This window comes from Scyliorhinus canicula, chromosome 5, assembly GCF_902713615.1.
Source record: "Scyliorhinus canicula chromosome 5, sScyCan1.1, whole genome shotgun sequence".
Lineage (NCBI taxonomy): Eukaryota > Metazoa > Chordata > Chondrichthyes > Carcharhiniformes > Scyliorhinidae > Scyliorhinus > Scyliorhinus canicula.
The window spans coordinates 226640169-226662148 of record NC_052150.1 but is presented as its reverse complement, the minus strand read 5'-3'; the positions used below and the strand labels follow the sequence as shown (position 1 = coordinate 226662148).

At 48.3% G+C, this 21980-nt stretch overlaps 1 protein-coding gene across 1 annotated transcript in view; it reads right to left on the bottom strand.

The window, feature by feature from the left end:
* Positions 1-21769, bottom strand: part of LOC119965710 (riboflavin transporter 2-like) — a 39716-nt gene extending 17947 nt beyond the window's left edge. Inside the window, exons 1-4 of the mRNA XM_038796471.1 lie at positions 21338-21769; positions 7775-7924; positions 916-2038; positions 383-432 (exon numbers count right to left, since the gene is read on the bottom strand). Of these exons, the coding sequence (XP_038652399.1) occupies positions 383-432; positions 916-1926 (1061 nt within the window). The 5' untranslated portion in view covers positions 1927-2038; positions 7775-7924; positions 21338-21769. The remainder of the gene's footprint in view (positions 1-382; positions 433-915; positions 2039-7774; positions 7925-21337) is intronic.
* Positions 21770-21980: the final 211 nt, after the last annotated feature.

Genomic DNA, 21980 nt, shown 5'->3' with positions numbered 1-21980 from the left:
ACTTCCACCCTATCCCCGTAACCCAATAACCTCTCCCAACCTTTTTGGTCACTTAGGGCAATTTATCACGGCTAATCCACCTAACCTGCACGTCTTTGGACTGAGGGTGGAAACCGGAGCACCCGGAGGAAACCCACGCAGACACGGGGAGAACGTGCAGACTCCGCACAGACAGTGACCCAGCGGGGAAATCGAACCTGGGACCCTGGCGCTGTGAAGCCACAGTGCTAGCCACTTGTGCTACCGTGCTGCCCGGGGTATGATAGAGGCACGCTGAAATCTGCCCGTCTGATTCAGTTGCAGGGTATTTGTTTCCATATCTGGGCACAGGTATTAGTTTGCATGGCTATCGTCTTAATCACAGCACGATTCAAAGCAACACCTTGTCAAGTGAGTAAAGGTGGCACTGGACCCTCCTGCTGTTCCACACTCCTGCCACAGGGTGGGGGACATGAGCTTCAGTTACTTACAGCGTGCGTCTCTGCCTCCCTATTGGAGGGTGTGTGCTACTGTCATAAAGAACATGATGGAAACGACCCTGTATCATTGTAACAGCTTATGTGAAGAGAGTTTAAATACAACAACCCCCCCCCCCCCCCCCACCTCCCCTCAGCGTGATGGGGAGTACGGGTGCGGGTTCCACTTAAAAATTTTGTCCGGCTGCCGTCGGGGGCCTATGGACAGGCTTCCCAAGATCCCTCTGGTCCTCTGAGCATCCTGACGTTCACCGTATATTTCCTTGCCTTGTTAGTCTTCCACATTGCAGCACCTCACACTTTTCAAGGTTACATTCCATTTGTCACTGTTCTGCCATCTGACCAGGGCCAGTCTATATCATCCTGTCATCGAAGGCTTTCCCCCTCTCCACTTAACACACACCAATTTTCATGTCATCTGCAAACTTATTGATCAAACGTCCCGCTTCACGTCTAGATCATTAATGTACACTACAAGCAGCAGGGGACCCAGCACCGAACCCTGCGGTACACCGCTGGACACAGCCTGCCAGTCACAAACACAACCTTCCACCATCTCCCTCTGCCTCCTACCACTGAGCCAATCTTGGATCCAATTTGCCAAATTTCCCAGGGCTTTCACTCTGGCTTCCTGTTGACCGTCCGGAGGGCTGATCATGGGTCGCTGTTCTGCCACCTCCATCTTGCTCAAATCTGTCCCTCCATTGGCAGCTTCTGTCTGTTTAACATAGTTACCGGTTGCTCGTTGGTGATGGGACTCCGGGAGATAGTTGAGGAGAATGAATGCCACCAAGCATAGTGACATCATACCACTGAGGAAAAAGAAGAAGACCTTTGGGGGAAAATTGGCCGGCTGGTAGTGGGCGACAATACTGTAGCTGTTGCCTCCAGTTGAGTTCGACGGCACGCTGCTGGTTGTGTTTATGGTCATATTGATGCACCTAACGACCCGAACACCTTGTCCTAATGCGACGAGGCCTGGGACCAGCCCACTGAGGCCCTCTCCGATGAAAAAACTGGTCAGGAACTTGGGCTGCAGGCGGGTCATGAAGGGCAGGAAGGTCACAGGGGAAGTGCAGTCCACCAGCGAGACAAAAAATGCCAAGACCAGGAGCGCTATGCTGTGCAGAGCCCCGCCAAACATGGTAGTCACTTTCCAGAAGAAAGGCAGAAGGAAGCAGGCCACAATGCCTAAACATACAATGGCATAGATGACGGCCGTCTCGTCCAGTTTCCTGGGGCAGAACTTGTGCATCAGTGTGACAAACAAAGGTCCGACGTTGGCTAACTGGATGATGATGGTGAGGTATGAAGGGAGGTACCATCCTTCTGGGATCTCTGGCTCAATAAGAGGTAGTTCTACCCAGAGGCCGTTGATAGCTATCCATGACCCCATTCCAAAAACAGCAGCTAGCACGTGGACCATCAGTGCCATGGTAATTGCCTGCATTCACTCGCTACACAATAGTTTGCAATAGTGTTCACCCAGTTACAGAATGCAAAGCCTAGGTCCTCCTTTAAAAACAAAAGGCTCAGTAAAGCAGTGTGTTTCCTAAGCAGCCCTGCAGTAAAATGAAGAAAGAAGATTTGGTTATCACGATTGTCAACTCCATGAATAGGTCACTTCTCTATTTGGGGTGCGCCAAGCATTCCCCAGGTCAGGTGGAACTTGATCAAATGCGGAGTAAGGCACCTTTTATTCTGCTTAACTACCACCTCCCCTCTCCCTGCACCCCCCCCCCCCCCCCATAGTTTCACAGTAACTTCATTGCAGTGTTAATGTAAGCCTACTTGTGACGATAAAGATTATTGAAAAGAAAAATAACACCATCCCAAAAGGCTCCCCCATGTTTTATGAAGCGATGGCTAGAAATTGCTGGACAAGTAACAAGAAGTTAACAGTTTCACCATTAATAGTGCCTCTAAAAAAACGTACTTTGTGATATGGAAGATATATTCTTCTCCACAAATTTCTAGACGATTATCCACTGCTCGCTTCACCAATACGGACACATGTTATGGCTGAGGGACATAAGGGCCCCATTCATGATGCAATTTACAATCCTGAGGCCCAAAGGAGGGAACAATAACACGTTGCATTCTCCCTCCAGCAGACAGTGACTTGCTCCTGAGTGTGCCGCACTGACACACAAAAGGCTGATCGGTCACTCCAGTCGTGGGTCACTCAATAGCAAACAGCTTTGGAAGCTGATTCTCTTTGTCAAGGCCCTGAGGTCAACGGCAGTCTGAACTCCTGCCAACTCCACAGTGGCCAGACACTGACCTCATCTCCAGTCGATGGGAGTGACGTACTCACAACAACTGAGTCCAAGTACATCAGAAATACAAAATACCAGTCGTACAGAGAGCTCTTCAAACCTACTCTGTCGCTCATCAAGGCCGATCCACCTCGAATCGACACTTTCCTGTCAGATTCCCATATCCCTTCATTTTTATTAGTGTTGCCAGTAAGCTTACATTAACACGGCAGTGAGGTTACTGTGAAAATCCCCTCGTCGCCACATTCCGCCGCCCGTTCGGGTACACAGAGGGAGAATTCAGAATGTCCAATGCACCCATCAAGCACGTCTTTCGGGACTTGTGGGAGGAAACCGGAGCACCCGGAAGAAACCCACACAGACTCCGCGCGGACAGTGACCCGACCAGGAATCGAACCTGGGACCGTGAAGCAACAGTGCTAACCACTGAGCTACCCTTCCTGACCACCAGCCTTCTATGAGTTTCATGCATTTCAATATGATCAATTCTCACGCTCAAATTCCCGGAATATAGACCCATTCAACCCAATCTCCCATCAAAAGGCATCTCGCATCTAAGAACGGATCTGGTGAACCTTCATCTGCATCACCCCCCCCCCCCCCCCCCCCCCCCCCCTTAGGTAATAGAGAGCAGCCATTCCCTCCTCCAGATCCAATCTCTGACGTAAAATCCCTCAAATAAACAAAATGCTAAATCCCAAATCTATGCAAGGAGTCCATTGAAATGGCAAACTGGGACAAGTTGCACTGTGGAAGCTGCATTTGTTTATAACCTACAGTACATGCACGCAAACTCTGGTTTACATGTGCAGACATGCACTGACGCACATGCACAGACACTCGCAGCCACTGACGCAGCTGAAGTTGCAATTTATTAACAGCATGTACAGGGATTCCACTAACCTTTCATTCCCTTCCCACCCAACAGCCTTCAATCCCCGCATTGTTTTAACCTTCTGACCGTTCCAAAGTGTTGTCTGTTTTCAGCTCCCCCACTTTGGCACAGAAAAATATTATTACAATTTCGCCAAAAAGAAATCTACTTCTATATTTTGACTAAATGTAAAACAATCTTGCAAGGAAATAAAACAGTTCACTTTACATAGTTGTACCGTTTCATGCCTCTTACTTCCTCTCTATTTAAACTTTAAGTAGGTTATATATCTTGTAATGTTCTCGCACATTCTAATATTTCCCCTTCAATTTTTGAAGCTACCTATCTTTCACTTGTCGATAACCTGCCTGTGGAAGAATCATAGACTTTTACACAAGAGCAGGAGGCCATTTGACCCATTGTGCTGTGCTAGCTCTTTGAAAGAGTAATTGATTAAATACATGGCCTCTGCTCTTTCCCCATAGCTCTGCAAGTCCGTCCTTTTTAATTTCCTTTTGAATTTTAGGATTGAACCTGCTTCCACTGCTCATTCAGACAGCCTAATCCAGATTAGAACTCCCACGTACAATTTAGAAATCTCCTCACCTTGCCCCTGTTTCTTTTGCGAATTATCTTAAGTCATTAAAAGAGCAAGTTGTTACATTTTACAAAGGTTAGTTACAAACCATCTTCCCGCCTCTTTAATGCCCAAATTCTGACGGTCGAGAGCTTTGTATCACCGGCAGATGGAAATCCACCTGGAATACGGCAACTCTGCTCCTTGGATGATAGGCCAACCATCAGGATCGATCGCCATCAGCTGAACGCAGCTTAATCGCTCCTGGATTGATAAACTAACCTGTGCCAGTAGACAGAATCTGTCACACCCTCAATAAAACCCTCTGTTAATTACGGTCTTTCGCCAAACCAGAACTGCTGGAGTCAAATATCAAATGGTCAAAAGTCAGAGACATCCCCACAGCACAGCGGTGTGACCCTGAATCACGGGAGGTGCGAGGCCTCACCCAGCCTTCACCCGACAGTCGAGACCCAAAACAGACGCACTTACTGTACCAGCAACAAGGATAAGCAATCATTCCAAGGATACGTATCATGAGTAACACTTTCACATAGGACAATGTGTCGATACAAGTGTAGCTCAATTCATATCACACTGATTTTTAAAAACCTTCAAAACTGCACCCTGTGCAGTTCGAGGGGACTAGGTGAAAGGAACATCCCCTTCACTGCCTCTGTCTGTAAAACTAACACGTTTCTGGTACAACTGTACATACAGCTCTTGTACAATTGGGCGTCTGCTGCAGACGAAGTGCAGTGCAATTGAATCTGCTGGCCTTGTCATGATCACAGCATCAAACTGAAATGAAAATGAAATGAAAATCGCTTATTGTCACGAGTAGGCTTCAATGAAGTTACTGTGAAAAGCCCCTAGTCACCACATTCCGGCGCCTGTTCGGGGAGGCTGTTACGGGAATCGAACCGTGCTGCTGGCCTGCCTTGGTCTGCTTTCAAAGCCAGCGATTTAGCCCAGTGTGCTAAACAGCCCCAAACTGCCCTCAGGAGCAGTAGCAGCGAGCCCGGGTTAGCTCTGCTACCCTCCTGTTACAGATTCACAACATAAATCATCACCTTAATGAGGGTCCATGCCTGTTTCCTCCTGAAAGTCTCCCTCAGCCAGACCCAAGGTTCACCTGTGCCCAAACTAAACTCCCCCTCGCAGCTGCTGCGCTCTCTGTGTCCTTTTATTTTTAGGAGCACAGGATGTCGGTTAATATTTGCGTGATTCATTTACGATTTTTGGGAACGTGAAGTTAATAAAATGGAATTATTCCTTCCTGCCACTCATTATAGGTTTTCTATTATTAACACCACAGGAACAGAAATATGCCACCCGGTCCGCCAGAACTGTTCCATTATTCTATTATGGCTGATCTATATAATAATAATCTTTATTGTCACAAGTAGGCTTACATTAACACTGCAATGAAGTTACTGTGAAAAGCCCCTAGTCGCCACATTCCGGCACCTGTTTGGGTACACCGAGGGAGAAGTCAGAATGTCCAATTCACCTAACAAGCACGTCTTTCGGGACGTGTGGGAGGAAGCCGGAGCACCCGGAGGCAAACCCAACGCCGACACGGGAAGAACGTGCAGACTATGCCAGACAGCGACCCAACCCGGCAATCGAACCTGGGACCCCAGCGCTGTGAAACAACAGTGCTAACCACTGTGCTACCGTGCCGACCGACACCTACCTTGTTTACTTAACCCTTAAAATCCTGGTAAAACTCCACTGGGGAGGGCTGGTTTAGCTCACTAGGGGCTGGTTTAGCTCACTGGGCTAAACCGCTGGCTTTTAAAGCAGGCCAGCAGCACGGTTTGATTCCCATACCAGCCTCCCCGGACAGGCGCCGGAATGTGGTGACTAGGGGCTTTTCACAGTAACTCCATTGAAGCCTACTCGTGACAATAAGCGATTTTCACTTCACCGAGGATGAAGGACCTGCAGTTATGAGGAGAGGTTGGCTGAGGAGAGATTCCCCTTGGAGCAGGGAGGTGACTTAAGAGATGTTCAAGGTGATGAGAGGTTGGATTGAGTAAATAGAGAAGCAAATATTCTATTTGGTGAGTGGCTTTAGGATGTCACTGCTTCAAGAGATCTGGAACGTTTCACCTGAAAATGCAGAGAAGCTGAATCTATAAATAATTTTAAACGGGAGTTAGGGGTTTGAGGATGAGGAGGTACAGGGTTTCAATCAAAGCACGAAGGTGGGACTAACCGTCACTGCTCTTTCAAAGAGGGGCTGGTTTAGCACAGTGGGCTAAACAGCTGGCTTGTAATACAGAACAAGGCCAGCAGCACGGGTTCAATTCCCGTACCGGCCTCCCCGAACAGGCGCCGGAATGTGGCGACTAGGGGATTTTCACAGTAACTTAATTGAAGCTGACTTGTGACAATGAGCAATTATTATTATTATTATTATTATTATTAAGAGGCAACACAGGCTCAGTGGGCTGAATGGCCACATTCTGAGCTGCAAGTTTCAGCGTTTCAAGATCCCTTAACTGTCAATCTCCATTTTGGAATTTCTAATACTCAGAAACTCAACAGCGTTTTGGGGAGGCTACAGTCCCACATTTCTTATGTGTGACAAAGTGCTCCTGACATCACACTTGGGCAGCATATCAGGTTCTTCCTGTTTGTTCTGGATTCCCAGCAACAAGAGGAAATAGTTTATCACTTAATTGTGCTGTCTTGCTTACACTGGGGAAATTGAGAAAGGGGGAACAATTCATTCCTTTGTAGTGTTATACTGGGGAATATATATAATAATCTTGTGGGCAGCATGGTGGTGCAGTGGTTAGCATTGCTGCCGCACAGCGCTGAGGTCCCAGGTTCAATCCCGGCCCTGGGTCACTGTCCGTGTGGAGTTTGCACATTCTCCCCGTGCTTGCGTGGGTCTCACCCCCACAACCCAAAGATGTGCAGGGTAAGTGAATTGGCCACGCTAAATTGCCCTTTAATGGGACAAAATGAATTGAGACTAGACTAGGACATTCAGTGCAGAAGGAGGCCATTCGGCCCATCGAGTCTGTGCCGACCCACTTAAGCCCTCACTTCCACCCTATCCTTAGGTAACCAAATAACCCCTCCTAACTTTTTTGGGCACTAAAGGCAATTTATCATGGCTAATCCACCTAACCTGCAGGTCTTTGGACTGTGGGAGGAAGCCGGAGCACCCGGAGGAAACCCACGCAGACACGGGGAGAACGTGCAGACTCCGCACAGACAGTGACCCAGCAGGGAATCGAACCTGGGCCCCCGGCGCTGTGAAGCCACAGTGCTATCCACTTGTGCTACCGTGCTGCCCGTGGGTACTATAAAATTATTTTTTTAAATAATAATCTTTATTCGTGTCACAAGTAGGCTGACATTAACACTGCAATGAGGTTACTGTGAAGATCCCCTCGTCGCCGCACTGAGGATGGCCTACGAGCTCCAGGGATCTCTCCACCACCACCCTGGCCTATCCCCTGTGACCCTCATCCCTCCCCCCCCCCCCCCCCCCCGTGACGATCCATGCGCTCCGAACTCTCCCAACCCTTGGACTCCTGTCACTTACCCGTCCTTCAGGCCCTGGGACTTAGTGCCAGGCCGTTCCCTGCAGTGCCTCATCCGGCCACTGCAGCGCTGTGCCTGGAGGGAATACAGAGTTGGCCAGTCACTGTGAAGAATCCTCAGGCCACAGTCGAGAAAGACAAGCTATAACCACCTGTGTAAACAAAGCATTATTATAGGGTGTGTTGGTGAACCATCCCAACATCAGTTACGTCTTCCTATTGCCTGCTTCAGCAGCATCTCCCATCTTCCAAATTCCATGGGGTGCACACCACCAAAAATCTGTCCTGGTCCACTCACGTTGATGCTATCACCAAGAAAGCACAACAGCGCCTATACTTCCTCAGGAAACTAAGGAAATTCGGCACCTCCACATTAACCCTTACCAACTTTTACAGATGCACTATAGAAAGCATCCTATCGGGCTGCATCACAGCCTGGTATGGCAACTGCTCGGCCCAGGACCGCAAGGAACTTCAGAGAGTCGTGAATACCGCCCAGTCCATCACACAAACCTGCCTCCCATCCATGGACTCCATCTACACCTCCCGCTGCCGGGGGAAAGCGGGCAGCATAATCAAGGATCCCTCCCACCCGGCTTAATCACTTTTCCAACTCCTTCCATCGGGCAGGAGATACAGAAATCTGAGAACACGGACGAACAGACTCAAAAACAGCTTCTTCCCCACTGTCACCAGATTCCTAAATGACCCTCTTATTGACTGACCTCATTAACACTACACCCTGTCTGCTTCATCCGATGCCATTGCTTATGTAGTACATTGTATATCTTGTGTTGCCCTATTATGTATTCTCATGTATTTTCGTGAATTTTGTTTAATTCCCTTTTCTTCCCATGTACTGAATGATCTGTTGAGCTGCTCGCAGAAAAAAACTTTTCACTGTACCTCGGTACACGTGACAATAAACAAATCCAATCCACTCAACACTTCAATTTTAATTTTGTTCCTGCCATATAGATCATAGAATTTACAGTATAGAAGGAGGCCATTCGGCCCATCAAGTCTGCACCGGCTCTTGGAAAGAGCACCCTACCCAAGGTCAACACCTCCACCCTATCCCCATAACCCAGTAACCCCACCCAACACTAAGGGCAATTTTGGACCCTAAGGGCAATTTAGCATGGCCAATCCACCTAACCTGCACATCTTTGGACTGTGGGAGGAAACCGGAGCACCTGGAGGAAACCCACGCACACACGGGGAGGATGTGCAGACTCCACACAGACAGTGACCCAAGCCAGAATCGAACCTGGGACCCTGGAGCTGTGAAGCAATTGTGCGATCCACAATGCTACCGTGCTGCATTCTCTGGTTCAATCGCTCCTTCCAGCCACTGCCCTACGATGCTGACTCTATCTTTACTAATGTTACTGTGAGGATAGTGATTATTACATGCGGCCAGCAATCTGTTTTAATTCCCATCCTAATCTCCTGCGCCATGGAATTCAGTGACTGCTCAGAATGGTGGCTAACTATATCTGTGATCACATCCAGCCAGTCCTATCAGTAATCTTTCTCAGCCATTAACAACTGTATCTTTACTGAAGTTAATCCATCTCTCAGATTCTATCATGCTTCCCAGCTATTACTGACGATCTCTATTCATGTTTATCAAACTGTCAGATTCAGTCACTCCCTTCAACTCCCTTCCTAAATTACTGGCTGGATCTGCATTGAAGTTCATCTACGTTGAAATTTGTTCTGACACAAGGTGACGCATTTGTTAGGTGATGTGTGCTAGTGACAAAAATTAATGTCCCAAAAGCGAGGAGTTGATAATACCAAATGCCATCAGGCGGCATGGTGGCACAGCGGTTAGCACTGCTGCCTCACAGCGCCAGGGATGCTGGTTCAATCCCAGCCTCGGGTCACTGTCTGTGCGGAGTCTGCACGTTCTCCCTGTGTCTGCGTGGGTTTCCTCCGGGTGCTCCGGTTTCCTCCCACTGTCCAAGGATGTGCAGGTTAGGTGGCTTAGCCATGATCAATGCGCAGTGTTACGGGGATTGAGAGGGGGAGTGGGCCGAGTGGTGCTCTTTTGGAGGGTCAGTGCAGGCTGAATGGTCTCCTTCTGCACCGTAGGGAATCTATGGATTAATACTCATCTTCCAGAACACAGGATGGAATAATCTTGTCCACAACTTGTGATGTGTAGTCACTGCTGTAATATTAGAAAATGCTAATGGCTACGTTCATTCAGTGTGAACTCTGATGAATACAGTACCGCTTCTTCAGCAGTCCTGAATGGGTTAGTCCCATTTAATAATAATAATCGCTTATTGTCACAAGTAGGCTTCCATGAAGTTACTGTGAAAAGCCCCCAGTCGCCATATTCCGGCGCCTATTCGGGGAGGCCGGTACGGGAATTGAACCCACGCTGCTGGCCTTGTTCGGCATTACAAGCCAGCTGTTTAGCCCACTGTGCTAAACCAGCCCCTGACGTTTAGTAAAGTCAACTTCAAAGATACTGGATTTTTAATCAATGAAATCAAAACATGGATGAACATTGATCATAATGTGAATTGCGCTTTCACGTATCTGATCGTCAGTCCAGAAGTAAAACACTCGAACACGTCAGTAACGAATATTCGTTTATTTACGGCCGGGACAAATCTCTAAGCAGTCGGGTAACCACCTTCGAGAAGTGCCAAAATCCCAGAATAAGGACGGTATCTTTATACATCTTACAGCTTAGGGGTGGTCCCCTTAAATTCCTAGATACACCTATGATTTGGCAAGGATCCAGAACATGTACATATATGGAATTATTCTTCGAGGTCGGGAGGTTATTTTTGACATAATCATTAGCACAAGTCACTATCAATATTAATACAAAGGTTTTTGTATCCCATGGCCATCTGGCTTATCTCATTCCAAGGCCCTTCCTTTTACATTTCAATGTTTATTTGTTCCAACTGGTCAAACGAGCTTAATTACGTTATCTCTGCAATAAAGTAACGGTTCCCATTCATTCCATTCTTTGCCTTTTTGACCTCTCTGCTTTTACAGATACGGTCAGAACATTAATTAGTACCAATGCCACACTCCCTATATTCCATCCCATAACCTTCTGACATCTTTGCTTTTACAGATACGGTCAGAACACACTCCCTTTATTTCATCCCTTGACCTGTTGACATCTCTTTCACAGAGCTTTTCAGAACTGTTATATTAACCCTATCAGCGAAGTTCCAAATGAAATCCACTTCTACATTCCCCCCTTTGATCATTCCTTGATCACATAACACTCAGGATACTTTAGATGGAAATGAGAGCGAGGCGGAGGTACTCCTCCTCTACTAGGCTCCGGCAGGATGCCACTTCCTCATATAGGTCAGGGGTAGGTGGAACCAGTTTTTCTTTTTCGTCTAGGGCGGATCTCTGAAGCATCTGTGGTAATGCAGTGGCACCCAAACGGTTGCATAGGCATTTCACACCAGTAGCTATGATACAGAGCAACAAACAGATGGTAACGAAGATAATGAGCCCATGGAATAGGTAAGTGGCCCAAGAATTGGACCACATCCAGCTCCACCAGTCAGCCTGACCGGCGAGTCGCAAGCGCTGTACTCCATCTCTGATATGGGTTACCAGACGCGTGATATTCTCTGAACTGTCTGGAATATAACCCATGCAGCCGTCTGTTCGATCGAGAAAGGAACAGATATCAAGGGAATGCCTCCATGGGCATGGGTCGGGACCTGTGTACATACCCAGCAAGAGGAGACACCCACTTTCTTAGCATAGACATAGGACATAAACAGAAATGAATTCGCCGTTACATGGTGCGTTGCCCGCTTCCTTCTGGAAGGCGAGTAGGGGTGAGTAGTCCTTGGTGTTAAAATTTGTACCCTGTCCTTATCAATGCACCGGTGGTTCCACCTGCATGTGCGGCGATCGTACATTAGAACCATGTACGTAATCAGGAATCGGCGCTTCTGGTCGTCGGGAGGAACGGTGGTCGGGCAGGTTTTGATAGCGGTGGTGATCCATCGGAGATCTGTCGTTGTTCCACATCGTGGGGTCCCTTCCCGGCACATGGGTGGGTGTCGGCTTCCGTACAGGCATCTCCTTCCTTCGGATGCAGCGAGAGAGAGCAGGGTGGCGAGTATTGTGACGGCGAAGAGGGGCCTCATCCTGGTACTCATGTTCCTAGGACTTAAAGGAAAAGTTTAGAACATCATGGATACTTAATTAACTTACAATGGTGCATATGTACCCATGCGTTCCGGCCCTCCACTTTTACTGCAGTGGGGGTAGTGAGTAGAACCTGTAGGGGACCCTCCCATCGAGGTTCCAAACCTTTACGTGTCCAATTTCGAATTAGGACATAATCCCCAGGGTTGATGGAGACGTCATGAGTAATGGATGGGACTTCTTCCTGGGTGGCACGAACTCGGGAGTGTAATCCTTTCAAAATTCTAGTTAGTGTTAATATATAATTAGCCATCTCGGTAGTCATGTAATGGAATTGAACATTCCGTGGAACACTGCTGTCCCAAGGCGTTCGAAAGGGTCTGCCATATAGTATTTCCGCTGGGCTTAGGCGAGTTTTTCCTGCGGGGGTGGCACGTAGCTGGAAGAGTGCTAAAGGCAGGAGTTTGAGCCAAGTGGCCCCAGTGTCTGCTTGTAGTTTAGCGAGTTTAGTCTTTAGAGTCTGATTAGCCCTTTCCACCACTCCAGCGGCTTGTGGTCTGTAGGCACAATGAAACTGTTGCTTTATTCCAAGCAGAGCACAGAATTCCTTATTGATTTGACCTATGAAGTGGGGACCATTGTCAGAGCTCAGCCGGGCTGGAATTCCAAATCGCGGAACAATTTCTCGCATTAACACCTTAACTACTGTCGAGGCCTTGTTATCCGTAGTCGGGTAGGCCTCGGTCCATTTGCTAAAAGTGTCCACAATGACTAACACATATTTATAGCATTGACATCTTTCCAACTCAATGTAATCCATTTGTAGGGTCTCAAATGGACCCTCAGGTAAGGGGGTTGTGCCAGGATCACAGGGGACGGCCTTACCGGGGTTGTGCTGTTGACAGATTAGGCACCGACTGCTAATTTGTTGGGCCATTTCTTGCAGTCGTGGGTGCCACCAGCTTTTTAACAATATGTCCCCTGTGGCACGAGCTCCACAATGAGTTGCAAAGTGTACACATTCGGTCACCCAGGCTGCTAATGCATCGGTCATACATGTTTGTCCTACCGGGGTGACCCACAGCTTATTTTCGATATCATATATACATCCTAAGTTTTTCCACATATTTACAGCAGTTGCAGGAGCGTCCTCCTGCATTTGGATTATGTCAGCAATGGTTGGCATAGGTTTTTCAGAGGGGGACTTTCCCGAGGGGGTTTTAGTCTGCCTCATCATTCTAGGCACCATTAGTTTGCCAGATTTAGAAATTTCTTTTGCCTTCTCGTCCGCTCTCCTGTTGCCCGTTTCCACCAGTCCTGTGCCTTTTGTATGCGCTGCGCATTTTATCACCGCTATCTTGTCTGGGAGCATAAGGGCCTGCAATAACTGGGTTACTAACTGCTGGTGTGAGATGGGTGTACCAGCGGAGGTTAGAAATCCTCTGTTTTTCCATCACCGTCTTGATCGATGATTGCATAGCCAGATTGTCTATCCCCCCTTTCGCCGACGGTAGAACTTCCATCGGTGAAAAAGGAACAATCTGCACTTGGGAGGGGTATATCGGAGAGGTCGTCTCGAACCGAGGAGACTTCCTGCAACAGTTGCAGACAGTCATGAGTTGGGTCGAGCATGTCTGTGGGAGGATGCGTCAAAAAGTCAGCAGGGTTGATAGTGGTGCAGTGGGCAAACTGGACCTTTGGGTTATTAAGGAGAGCAATCTCATATTTGTTCTGACGAGCCATCGTGAGATGCTGAGTCTGTAGCTGTCCCAAAAGGGCCGTAACAGAATGGGAACTATAGACAGTGATATCTTGTTGGAGGGTAATATTAGCAGCCGATAGCAGGCTGTTGTAGATAGCTGCAAGAGTTTGGGTACAGATAGGATAGCCAAGGGCCACCGGATCGAGTTTAGAGGAGTAGTATGCAACCGGGCGACAGCGGTCGCCGTGGCGTTGGGTCAGGACAGCTGTGGCGCAGTCGGCAAGGACTGTGCAATAGAGCTGAAAAGGGCGATCAAATAAGGGTCGACCAAGGGCAGGGGCCTGGAGGAGTGCCTCCTTGAGGCGGTTCTGCTAGTGACTGTTTGTGATCAGCGGGCACTAGGACCCTGCGGAGCCATGCAGTGTCAATTTCAACGCAGCAGTTTCGAAACTGCCCAGCACAAATTCTTTATCTGTTTATTCTGAGACCAATGTAGTTCTGAACATACTGAGTTACTCATAATACTGATCACATTCCAGGGGCGGTGGCGGAGGTGGCTGTGGAGGCTGTGGGGGCTGTGGAGGCTGTGGGGGCTGTGGGGGCTGTGGAGGCTGTGGGGGCTGTGGAGGCTGTGGGGGCTGTGGGGGCTTCTGACGTCCCCCGCAATTGAACAGATGTTCCTCATCCCCATCGTCCCCCTCCTCCCAACCTTGCTTCGCATTGCTGACCGGCGCCAGGGTAGGATTAGCATTCTTACGTTTCTTATATTCTTTACATTCCCTTTTTAAGACCTCTACTGTTTTAACAATTCCCCCTTTGGTGAGGCCAATACCCAATTTTGAGGCATTTGCCTGCCAGCTAGCCAGTATAGATGCATCTTTCATTAACTGACAGTATTCCCTCCACAAGGCAATCAATTTCTTTGCGGTGGGTTCTTGATAATACAGAAAAATGTGTCATTTGAAACATGAAAGTCTGGCAATATCTGGTTTGAGGGGTACAGGGAAAGATCCCACAAAAGGTTAATAGCAGCTGCAAAGAGCAGGGTTATAAAATGCAGATCCTTGCTCACAAGCAGGTTTCAGCAGAAACAATGGCTCACACCTTCATGGAATGTAACTATCTCAGAAAGCATCTGAAAAAGCATGGATGAGAGTTTCAATTGCATTAAGTGACGAATATTTAAAACAGGCAAGTCTTTCAAGTCACTAGCATACAGCTAAGAGCAAAGTTTCACACCTTAATTGAAATAAACTCTCTTAGTAAACAGCTGGAAAGAATGGAAGATGCTCAGTCGAATTTAGTGTCAATTTAAGGGGTAAAATTCTACGAACATCAAGTTAATTAAAAGAAAATTGGAGATGACTTGGCTACGAGAAACATCATTTAAGTCAAAATCAAAGGCAAAGTTATGAACTGGGGACAATTGGAAAATTAAACGATTTGAAACCACAATCAAAGTGAAACAAGCCCATATACAATACAGTCGTTAAAACTTAATAACTCTTCGGAAGAGAATATAAACCCAGGGAGCAGAAGCAGCAGCACTCTGCAACAGCAACAGGAGAGAGAGAGAGAGAGAGAGAGAGAGAGACGCAGCCTGCTGGAGAAAGACAAGGAAAGCAGCCGAGTTTAAACAGCTAATACAACTCAAGAAGACCAGATTTTAAGTGGTTATTAGCTTACTTCACTTCCTTAATAACACAGGACCCAGGACACCAATGCTATTAAGGGGTAAGTAGGTAAAATTCTTCGGTGAAGGTATGGGTTATACCGGGGGATAGGCTCCGAGAACCCCGCCCGTAACTTCCAGAGAACGCTGCCTGGAATCACGGCGGCAGTCCCGTCCGGAGCCCACAGCCCGGAATCGTCCCCTAGCAGTCCTGAGACCCCCGCCCGTAACTCCAGCGAACGCTGCCTGGAATCACGGCGGCTCCTCAGGCTGCCCCTAGCAGTCCTGGCAACCCCGCCCGTAACTCCAGCAAACGCTGCCTGGAATCACGGCGGCAGTCCCAGGCTGCCCACAGCCCGTTAACCGTCCCCTAGCAGTCCTGAGAACCCCGCCCATAACTCCAGCGAACGCTGCCTGGAATCACGGCGGCTCCTCAGGCTGCCCCTAGCAGTCCTGGCAACCCCGCCCGTAACTCCAGCGAACGCTGCCTGGAATCACGGCGGCAGTCCCAGGCTGCCCCTAGAGACGATAACCACAGGGTTCACTCACTTACCCTCTTTAAAACGGGTTCGCTGGACTGACCTGGATCTCGCAGAGGCTTCTCGACAACCAACGGCAAGGCTGAGCAACGATCAAACTAATAGTAGGCGAATACCAAGGTGGAAAAGAAATTTTTACTCACGTTGGGGGCCAAATTCGTCCTCTACTTTGAACGAGCTCAGTCAATTACGCCGGTTAGTTGCGCAGACGCCTCTGGAGATCCCCGTACGGGCCACCAAATGTGAATTGCGCTTTCACGTATCTGATCGTCAGTCCAGAAGTAAAACACTCGAACACGTCAGTAACGAATATTCGTTTATTTACGGCCGGGACAAATCTCTAAGCAGTCGGGTAACCACCTTCGAGAAGTGCCAAAATCCCAGAATAAGGACGGTATCTTTATACATCTTACAGCTTAGGGGTGGTCCCCTTAAATTCCTAGATACACCTATGATTTGGCAAGGATCCAGAACATGTACATATATGGAATTATTCTTCGAGGTCGGGAGGTTATTTTTGACATAATCATTAGCACAAGTCACTATCAATATTAATACAAAGGTTTTTGTATCCCATGGCCATCTGGCTTATCTCATTCCAAGGCCCTTCCTTTTACATTTCAATGTTTATTTGTTCCAACTGGTCAAACGAGCTTAATTACGTTATCTCTGCAATAAAGTAACGGTTCCCATTCATTCCATTCTTTGACTTTTTGACCTCTCTGCTTTCACAGATGCGGGTCAGAACATTAATTAGTACCAATGCCACACTCCCTATATTCCATCCCATAACCTTCTGACATCTTTGCTTTCACAGATGCCGGTCAGACACACTCCCTTTATTTCATCCCTTGACCTGTTGACATCTCTTTCACAGAGCTTTTCAGAACTGTTATATTAACCCTATCAGCGAAGTTCCAAATGAAATCCACTTCTACAATAACATGTCTGTACGTTTGTCAAAGAAAGCTCCACGTTCTGACACAATTGTTATTTAGCAACAACTGAAAGGTCCACATCAATTTTTTTTTAAAAATCGTATAGGCTGGTTTAGCTCACTGAGCTAAATCACTGGCTTTTAAAGCAGACTAAGCAGGCCAGCAGCATGGTTCGATTCCCGTACCAGCCTCCCCGGACAGGCGCCGCAATGTGGCGACTCGGGGCTTTTCACAGTAACTTCATTGAAGCCTACTCGTGACAATAAGCGATTTTCATTTCATAATAATTATAATTGCTCATTGTCACAAGTAGACTTCAATGAAGTTACTGTGCAAAGCCCCCAGTCGCCACATTCCGGTTCCTGTTCAAGGGAGGCCGGTACAGGAATTGAACCCGCGCTGCTGGCATTACAAGCCAGCTGTTTAGCCCACTGTGCTAAACCAGCCCCTAATTAGAATTATACAAAAAATGTTACAGGTCTGTGAAACGTTAAAAGACCGGGAAGCAGGTTTAGGGCTAGGGGGAGAGATGTTCAGAAGGAAAGGTTGTGAATCTCTGCTTTTGACCCACCCTTTGTTCCTTTACCAGTACCATTATCTTTAGCCTTGTACCACTATCTATTTTGTTATTGAATCTCTCCTGTTTACCACCCTTTCACAGACCTTCCCGTTTGCTCTCTCACCCGCTCTTCCCTTCTTTCCCCCCCTTCAGGTGCTGTGCCCTAAGAGAGGGCATTGGGGACCATAGATCTCTTTGTTAAACCTGACCTGGAGGCGTGGATCATTTTCATTGGCGCTACATCCATCGGCTTTTGAGAATCTCATTCGAACAATATCATTCTTTGTCCACCTTGATCTATTTTGCCATAAATCTTTCCCAGCAGCAGACTCCCGAGGTCATGATTTCTAATTATGCGACCAAAAATTCCAACCGTCATTTCCTGATCTTGGTTAGCAAATCTTTCTGCTTCTACCAGCTTCAGCGGCAACGTGACTTGTCCAAGATATCTTCATCATTTGTCTCAAAAACACACAACTCTGCTAGCTTCACTGATCGTTCAACATGTGCTTCTATATGTCACTTCCATAACTTTCTCAAAATCTTACAGAATTACAGATTCAAGCCATTCGGCCCATCATTTCTGCACCAGCTCTCCAAATGAGCATCATGGCTTCGGGGCCTTCCCCTGCCTTTTCCACATGAGGCTGCACATTGTTCTTACACTAATTCTTTTACATCTGCAGCTTTTCCCGGTCCTGATGAAAGCTCATTGACTCGGATTTCTCTCAGCAGACAACCTGCTGACCATTTCCAGCATTTCTGTCTCAAAGAACAAACAAAAGAACAAAGAAAAGTACAGCACAGGAACAGGCCCTTCGGCCCGCCAAGCCCGTGCCGACCATGCTGCCCGACTAAACTACAATCTTCTACACTTCCTGGGTCCATATCCCTCTATTCCCATCCTATTCATGTATTTGTTAAGATGCCTCTTAAATGTCACTATCGTCTCTGTGAGGCACCCTCAATTGCGAGGCGAGAGCGAGGTCGGTAATCAAAAGGCTTTAATCTACAGAGAACTGAACAGCATCCGAGAGAAGTGTGCTCACCACATGGAGCCTTATCCTATACACCGTTTCCTGGGGCGTAGCCAGAGGCGGAGTCCCCCAGGGTTCCAAGCCTCTTAAAGGGGCAAGGTATTAAAGGTCAGGTACAGTTTACGGCAGTTATTAATACCGTTCATCGCACCCTGCTTCCACCACCTCCTCCGGCAGCGAGTTCCAGGCACCCACTACCCTCTGTGTAAAAAATCTTGCCTCGTACATTTACTCTAACCCTTGCACCTCGCACCTTAAACCTATGCCCCGTAGTAATTGGCACGGTAGCACAGCGGTTAGCACTGTTGCTTCACTGTTCGATTCCCGGCTTGGGTCACTGTCTGTGTGGAGTCTGCACGTTCTCCCCGTGTCTGCGTGGGTTTCCTCCGGGTGCTCCGGTTTCCTCCCACAAGTCCCAAAAGACGTGCTGTTAGGTAATTTGGACATTCTGAATTCACCCTCTGTGTACCCGAAAAGGCGCCGGAGTGTGGCAACTAGGGGCTTTTCACAGCAACTTCATTGCAGCATTAATGTGATCCTACTTGTGACAATAAAGATTATTATTATAAGTAGGCAGTAAAATGCTGGTTCTATCAATGCTGCCCACGATCCTGGGAGTGCATTGTAAAGTGTTGCATTTCCCATTTTATGCATTTCCCTGACTCCTTCCCACACACAATCTTATAAAATACAACACTAACTTTTGACAACGTTTTTGTTTTGTTACAGTGCGTTTTGACTGCAAATGGAGCAATGCTTTAATTTTAAAAAGAAAACATGTCAGAAAGATGACAAAGAAAGTTTTAAGAAAGTTTTACCTTGTGTTGCGTTTTGTTAGAAAGCAACCCGCATTGGTGACAAATCCTCCTGTTTGTTAGAATGTCACTGCCTCCCTGTGCAGGAGAGGCAGTGCGGGAGTGGTTTGGTTACTGGGATAGTAATCCCGAGACCTGGGTAATAATGCTCTGGGAAACCCAGGGTTCCAATCGCAGGGCTATGGTAATAATTGAATTCTGTAAAAATCTGGAATTTAAAAATCTAATAACAATAATCTTTATTGCAACAAGTAGGCTTACATTAACCCTGCAATGAAGTTACTGTGAAAATCCCCTAGTCGCCACACTCCAGCGCCTGTTCGGGTACACCGAGGGAGAATTCAGAATGTCCGATTCACCTGACAGCACATCTTATGGATTTGTGGGAGGAAACCGGAGCACCCGGAGGAAACCCACGCGCACACGGGGAGGACATGCAGACTCCGCGCAGACAGTGACCCAGCGGGGAATCGAACCTGGGACCCTGGAGCTGTGAATCATCAGTGCTGAGCATTGTGCTGCCGTGACGACCATGAAACGAGTGTCATACGGCATGGTGGCACAGTGGTTTGCAACTCCTGCCTCGCAGCTCCAGGGACCCAGGTTCAATTCCGGCCTCGGGCGACTGTGTGGAGTTTGCAACAATCTCCCCCTGTCCGCGTGGGTATCCTCCGGGTGCAGGTTAGGTGGATTGGCCGTCATAAAATTGCCCCTTAGTGTCCAGGGATGTACAGGTTAGGTGGGGTAAGAGGGATAGGTTGGGCAAGCGGGCCTGGGTAGGGAGCTCTTTCAGAGGCTGGATGCAGACTCGAAGCTCCAATCTGACATCCTTACCTGGTCGGTGGCCGACACGTGATCCCGATCCACAGCAATGTGGTGGATCGTCCGTGTCCTCAGGCACAACCAGTAATGCCCACATCCCAGAAACAACACAAAGAGGCAGAGGTTTCTGACAGCTTCTAATACCCCCTTCCGATTGGCTCTTAGTCAGCAGGTGCAGCACCATCCCGATCACTAATTGGGCAATGGAAATGCCAGTCAACAGCCAGCCCCGCCCCCCCCCCCCCCCCCCCCTTTCCTGATGAATGGGAAGCGGCTGCCAGTGACTGGGATGAAATGGACATGATGGATACAAACCCAGACAGATACAAAGTCATCCTTTCACACCGAATTCAAACAGCGCCTGCCCCATCAGGAAGGAACGTGGGGAATTCACAAAACCCAACAAATTAACATTCATATCCTCCATTCAGTTCAGTTACAGAAGCCCAGAAAGGAATTTGATACAAGGATGTCTGAATCATTGAACGTCCAGTTTATCGATTGCGTTTCTGCCGCTTGTGACAGCTGAAGGTAAAAATACTTCGGGTCATTGCGGCAGTAAAAGAGACTGCTTCACTGGGGAGGGCAGGAGGGTGAATAACTGGCATTGTAACCAAGGGCACCGTGCTTTAAACACCCCATCCCCAATACACACAGGAAGAGCCCAGTTACACAGGCTCAGACACACACACCCTCCCCAATACACACAGGAAGAGCCCAGATACACAGGCTCAGACACACGCCCTCCCCAATACACACAGGAAGAGCCCAGTTACACAGGCTCAGACACACACCCTCCCCAATACACACAGGAAGAGCCCAGTTACACAGGCTCAGAAACACACACCCTCCTCAATACACACAGGAAGAGCCCAGATACACAGGCTCAGACACACACACCCTCCCCAATACACACAGGAAGAGCCCAGTTACACAGGCTCAGACACACGCCCTCCCCAATACACACAGGAAGAGCCCAGATACACAGGATCAAACAGACACCTTCCCCAATACACACAGGAAGAGCCCAGATACACAGGATCAAACACACACCTTCCCCAAATACACACAGGAAGAACCCAATTACACAGGATCAAACACACACCCTCCCCAATACACACAGGAAGAGCCCAGATACACAGGATCAAACACTCACCCTCCCCAATACACACAGGAAGAGCCCAGTTACACAGGCTCAGACACACACCCCTCCCCAATACACACAGGAAGAGCCCAGTTACACAGAATGATTTCAGCCACAATGGTGCCAGACTTTGAGCAGAGTGGAACACAGCAGGCTGGGGGATGAAAGACTGAAGCACTCACCCCGAGCACTCGGCTTCAGTCACATGGAGGTGGCGGAGTAACAGGAAGGTTTCAGTTGAATGGACGATTGTCTCTGTCGCCCCCGGAATAGGAACGATGATGACACAGCATTTGTGAGGGAACGTTGAATCACAAAGTGCCTCAGTGATGGTTTAAAGTGAGAGGCAGCGGTCGGTGTGGGGCAGGGGCCAGCTCTGCTTTAACAACAGGGGGTGGCACAGCAGCCAGGGAGGAGCAGGAGGCTGGAGAAGCAGCTGGGCTCCCACTGCCAACAGTTCCTCTCTGTCCCTGCATTGGCAAGGGTGCCAACATCTACTGCCCCCACACACAGCCCTGGCAGAGCCTCACCCCCATCAAGCTCAGGCATCAATCAGGGGGGCAAAGATATTGGAACAGAACTGACAGGCCAGGCAGTAAGTGTGACTCAGATCCCAAAGTGACCTCTAAATCTCTCTGTACAGATGCTGCCAGTCCCTGCTGTGTTTGTCCAGCATTTCCACATTTACAGCATCCGCAGTCTTTTGCTTTTATTGAAGATATTGGGACTCTTCGCTTTCCAATTTGAACATTTTCAGGAGGCAAGGCTGAACCCCACTCCGCTCACACCCAACCCCACTCCACTCACACCCAACCCCACTCCGCT